The sequence below is a fragment of the Thermobia domestica genome, unplaced genomic scaffold (genome assembly GCF_964235325.1).
Source record: "Thermobia domestica unplaced genomic scaffold, izTheDome1.hap1.1 HAP1_SCAFFOLD_1497, whole genome shotgun sequence".
Taxonomy (NCBI): domain Eukaryota; kingdom Metazoa; phylum Arthropoda; class Insecta; order Zygentoma; family Lepismatidae; genus Thermobia; species Thermobia domestica.
The window spans coordinates 2,477-8,375 of record NW_027657207.1 but is presented as its reverse complement, the minus strand read 5'-3'; the positions used below and the strand labels follow the sequence as shown (position 1 = coordinate 8,375).

General features: G+C 33.3%; 1 protein-coding gene across 1 annotated transcript; it reads right to left on the bottom strand.

The window, feature by feature from the left end:
* Positions 1-1,919: 1,919 nt before the first annotated feature.
* LOC145677862 (eukaryotic translation initiation factor 5A) lies at positions 1,920-5,280 on the bottom strand (the record flags this gene model as incomplete). Its single annotated transcript, XM_081748159.1, is given in 1 exon segment — positions 1,920-5,280. A coding segment is annotated over 1 exon segment (73 nt), but the record flags the coding sequence as incomplete, so codon positions are not given.
* Between the last annotated feature and the right edge of the window lie 619 nt (positions 5,281-5,899).

Genomic DNA, 5,899 nt, shown 5'->3' with positions numbered 1-5,899 from the left:
ACCCCATGAAAAATACCTAACTCCCTTTTTTCACAAGATTTTCTTCAAGTTTGAAGTTCCCGACAGCGACAAAGACTGTTCTACCGATTAGTTTTAAATTTGCATTTAACGAGTTTCTGAACACACACTAGTGTCAAAGGTAAAAAGTTTCACCCGTTGATAATACAGGGATTTTACTACTTTGTTACTTCACTAAAATGCTTTCGAATTGGACAAGAGGAGAGTACTCCGCAGGTAAGTGGTACCCATTTGAAAAACGTGAGAAACTCGGGTTCACAATATGCTTCATTATTCCATCTTCAATAGTGTCGTTAATCCCACTGTTAAATTCGAATTCATATTCTCTTCAAAATTTCAGAAACTTTAAGAGTCCTTTCTTCGGAAATAATGCCGCCTAATGTCCAGATAGTGGGTCAAGGTCACACTAGAAGGCTACAAAACGGATTACAATGGCTGCAGAAATTTGGCAGTGATTGATTATAATTACAACAGAAAGCGTACTTTAAAAAGTCAGAAGCAACTTGGAAGATAAACACTCCTAATATCAACGTAAGTACGCGAAAACACTACTACTGCAGTAATTTTGAAATATAGTAATTTCCGCACATTGCCAGGATTATTCAAACTTCACAACAAACCTTTGAAATACAGTAGTCCATATTTTTTAAACACGGCTCGGTTGAGAAATGCATCATGAGCATGTCTGCTCACTGTATTATTCTCACGAATTCAATACTACAATACTGTACTTACCAAGTTTTAGTTCGTCACTTGCGAACTACTATTACTATTGTTTTTAGTTATTCGGACAAAGTCAAAACTTTAGAAATTTAACTCCCCCTGGCAGAGTATTACCAGGAAGTGCAGAGAAAATTACAATAGAACTAAACGTTCCAGAGTAGGTTTCATCCGATAAAGGTTTTTACGGCCTATTCAGTATTGCTTTGAACTACACTAATTCGATTTCATTCTAAAGTTATATCGAATCTTCTGGTTTGCTTTGTTTTTCACATTTCTTCCAAACAGGCATTTTTATCAATTCCACCTATTGGACAATAACTCTCAGAATGCGCAGTTTACGTAGTAGATCGAATACCCAATTTTCTGTAGCCTTCAATATAACTTCGATGTTCTGTGCGAATCGTACGCTGCCGATCGTTTTAGTCCAGCCTTCATTTAGTAGTAGTCGAAATTTTCTACTAGTTCCGTCCTCAAAAACATTCTTCAAATTGAACATTTTGCTTTCTTCAAATTTCAAAATTATCAGTTATACATCAGAACTTACCTCGACGGCACTCAAAACTGGAGCGCAACCATGACAGTCGCATACATTTTTGGTTGTTTATAACTGAGTGCCACTTAGCTTAGAGTTCGGTATTTTTTGTTGAAATTCAAAGAATTCGTGAATTACTGAATTTGACACTTTTCAGGCAACACGTTATTTGGGATCAAAATTTATTTACTCGTTAGTAATAGTGCTAGAAACTATTTAGAAACTGCTAAATTTCAAGTTATTTCGAACTCAATTTGCTTCACACATCAATCAATGGCTCATCCTTTGAGATATTGTCTAATAGTTGGCGTTGATAAAAATTGCCTTAGTTTGGAAGAAATATGGAAAATAAGGCAAAATAAAAGATTCCACGCGAGTTAGAAATGGAACTGAATGGGGAGCAACAGACCTATATCGGGTGATACTTAAAACGTTTCATTCCGTTGTCCTAATTTTCCGATCCTTCCTGGTTAGACTGAACAAAAAATGCCGTAATATTAGGACAAATCCTACATTCACAAATTTTTCTCTCACTTTTAATGAAAGATATAATCGGGTAACCTTAATTGAAATCTCAGCCAATTCTACTGCACTCAGCTCTTCCTGCAATAATCCTAAAAGGTTTTAAGAGCAGAAAATGCAGTAATTTGAAACCATCCTTTATTTCTTCTGGTTCACATTACAAAAATGTATTTGTGGCACAAGGCCTTAATCCACACACCCAAGTTCATTAACAAAGATGTACCCTGCGAAAAACCAAATGACTGCTTTTAAACTTATAATTTATTGAGTGAATTTAGCCAAGTACGCTAGATTTTTCTCCTGCAAGTACATACTACATATTTATATATATATATTTATATAATGGAATAAATAGTTAAATTATGCATCTTTTTTAATTTAGTAATGGATTTTTTTTTTCAGTTTTTGAATCTCGTACTTGCAAGATTAGTTTTAAAAAAATACATACAACTAAAGTATCACATCATTTGAATTTAAGAACACTGACAATCCCAAACCAACTTAAGCAAAAAAAAACATTGTTAAACTTCTATTAACAAAACTGGTACTATGAAACCTATTATTCCTATTACACCAATAATCTGTGCACCATTCAATCTTTTACGTCATACATACAGACAAACAAACATTTATCTCACACGCAACATTCTCACACACACAGCCGTATTTTTAAAAAAGGGAGAAAGAAAAGGAAGTCGTTATGCAGTGCCATTAAGATTCTTCCAGCATGCCAACCTATATATTGGTTAGAATATGTACCACTGCATTTATTTTTTTACATAAAATAATTTGATCAAACGTTATAACCAGAAACTGAGAACTAACAAGTGTACTCAATTTTATCGAAACCAGAAATAGTAAGCTTTCTCGATAAACCTGATATGCAATTACATTACTGGGAAAATTTTCCAAGTTTGCGGCTAGAGTTAATTTTTCATGCTAAAAGCTTAATTTTGAACTTCTTTTTATTATTCAGTCTTTGAGTCAAACTACCGGACTAACAGTTGTCAAAAACATTCACGCCACACATTCAACAGCAGTAGCGAAGCGCCTTATATACAAATTACTCCTTACTGGCAAGCAAACAACCGAAATTTTTTTCCTAAAATTGGAAGAGTTGAGCTTTCTGATAAGGAACGATTATAATGTTACCAACTCCATGTTGAGTTGGATGTCGCGGATTTCTTTTATTTAAAACAAAGTCTTGGAACCAATATTGCGCTGCAATTCTTAAAAAGAGGCTTAAACTGCATTTGAAAGAACTATTAGAAAGTTTTGCTCAAGAGAAAAATTGGTCTCGATTCCCAAATTGTACCTAAACAAGCATATGTTGACAGCGGCCTATGAATTTACTTTTCCCATCTGCGAATAGTCGACAAATCTATATTTGAAAACTACTATTGAAACAGCATTGAAAGTACTAACAGTAATGTAGTAGTATTTCCTCTCGAAAACAATACTTGCAGCAAGTTTAGTTCATTAAAATTCATACGGTGAATTCTACTTCATAAAAATGTTAAGTTTCTTCATATGTTAATAAATTCTAATGTAACCACTGAAATCAATCTACTTGTACATATTCCACCAAACACTCCCGATTCACTAGAAAAGAATCTACTTTTTTTTTTCTTTCTTCAAAACTATGTCCATTTGTTTCAAGTATCTGGCAAATAGGAAGAATTTCGCGTGCGTTTTAGTACAAACATTCACTAATTGGTTAAGAGGTATTAAATGCTGATGGAGAGTGTTCAGACAAAATTCAGTACTATTTTTCACATTTTAAAAAAATCACATGAAGTACTACTGCGATCTCACTGATATTGTCTAGCAATATTTCAGACATATCCTATATAGGTTTGATAATTTGCTGAAACTAGATTCATGAGCAGAAATTTAAAACATCCTTGAAAAAAACATTAAACAAATGTAGTATTTCCATCTACAAACAACTACAAGCACTCATTCACTCCCCACCCCCCTAAAACTGAATGAGTTATTATTGCCCAATTTTCTCAAATGTGTTTGAATTATGATACAAATTATTACCACTGCAAATAGATTTGCGAACTAGAAATTGCACAAAAGAAAATTTATCACTTGCACATTAAAAAAAAAAAAAAAAAAAAATCGAAGAAAATGAAAAATAAACTTAATCTTTACTTAGTAGACGAGAACTTTAAAAATTTTCTAATACATTCTTTTTTACCTTGATAACATATAAAAGCACAAAATAAGAGCAAATTTACGCTGCAAAACGTGAGTTCTTGAACATGACAAAATTAAATTACCTACATGAAAGTTTCACACACCTATACAGTGTATTACAAGCCGATTTTTTTATATATTATACCTGTCTGCATCTGTATGTAAAAAGAAAAAAAAATTAAACATATAGGCAATACGCTAAAATAAACACAACAATCTTCCTTGGGAATGGTATTTTATTTTTGTCCCTTCATTATGTGTAGGCCTCACTTGTAAAACATTTCTGAAATATCTCCATGTAGGTTTTCGTCAAGCGCATCACTTGATTCAACTTTACACAAAATATTTACTGTTCAACATGATACAAACTGCAGCACAACACAAAAAATGGCTGATGGCAATAATGACAAATTTTAAATGTACAATGCCGATCATATACATGTAAATATGAAATTCCCTCTGATTGTTATTAGAAACAACACAAACCTTTGATAGCTGATGATGGCATTGTTCAAATTACAAGTAACGATCACGTCTACATTAAGTGTTATTTTAAAGGTAAGCTAGTAAGACAATCAGAGGAAATTTCATCGTGCTATGTACATGCAAAAATGATATTACATACATTTTTTTTTTTTTTTATAATTTTCCTTATTTTCCATATTTTTTTCTTTCCAACAAATACACAAACAGCAATAAAGAATATGTTGCTTCCTTTCCTGGCACAAACCATATAGCTCTTAAACACCAAGGAAAAAAGGGTGGGGTCAGAGTTTTCAAGTATACAGGCAGCAACACAATGTCCCCATGGCGAGCACTGAAGGCACATGTGACAATCGGGGTCGCTGTGTTGTCTAGAAGATGGTATTGAGAACACTAACTTTTCTTTTTAATTTTAATTTATTTTTTCCCTCCAAAGGAAGATTATCCCTACCGTCGGCAATTATTGAACATGTGCAAACAGTACAAGCCTAATCGTTAACATGGAAGAGAGCAACTTATACTTTACATTTTTACTATTATTTTAGAAAACAAGTGTTCCAAATACCATTGCTAGGTATGCCTCTCCTTATATAATATATATTATAAAACTTTAATTTACAGTTAGCAATGGAACATTAACCAAGACCTCACCCAACAGTGCCATGGTTTATTACGAGCATCAGCCATTGCTTTCATTAATTTGCTGTAGTCCCCCTCCTTCCAATTATTTATCAAGAGCTGTGTTGGTTTTTATGGCAATGACACATTCTTCACCACAAGATTTTAATACGGTGCACTAGAAAGAGAAAGTAAAACAACAGTCAACATTCAACAATAAACACAAGTATACCAACAGGATTCCGTACAATACCTTAAAAATTATAACTAGATTGCAGACCCAGCCCGGGTGCTGCATAAATCAGTTGTTTTCATTTTTCAACTTCCGGAGTGACCATGAGCTTACCTTAATCGAAGTCAAATCTCCTGTCGTCCTAGTTATACACCTCCCGGAATACTGAAAGAACTAAATCCCTAATTTAAGATTGAATGTGTGTGTTTCTAATTTAAAGCTTATGGATGTTACAAGGAGTGATGTTAAGTGCAATAAGAATAGTATGAAAACTGAACGACTCATGAGAAACAAGTTCCTGCTGTATCAAGTTACAAGGAAGTACGTAAATGTTATTTTTCTTTTTCTGTATACTTTAATAGTGAAGTTATATACCGGTACGTAAGTTAATATATGTATTAGCAGTATCAACACTAGAAACATTAGCATGAATTAGTAAGGCAATTACCCTATTTTAATGAAATTTTCGATTCTGAACGAATCTCCTGAAACTGACAAGTTTCGAAACTAAAACAGCGCCTTAAAGTTTGATGGTAAACAGTACGTGGATAAATATGACAAGACCG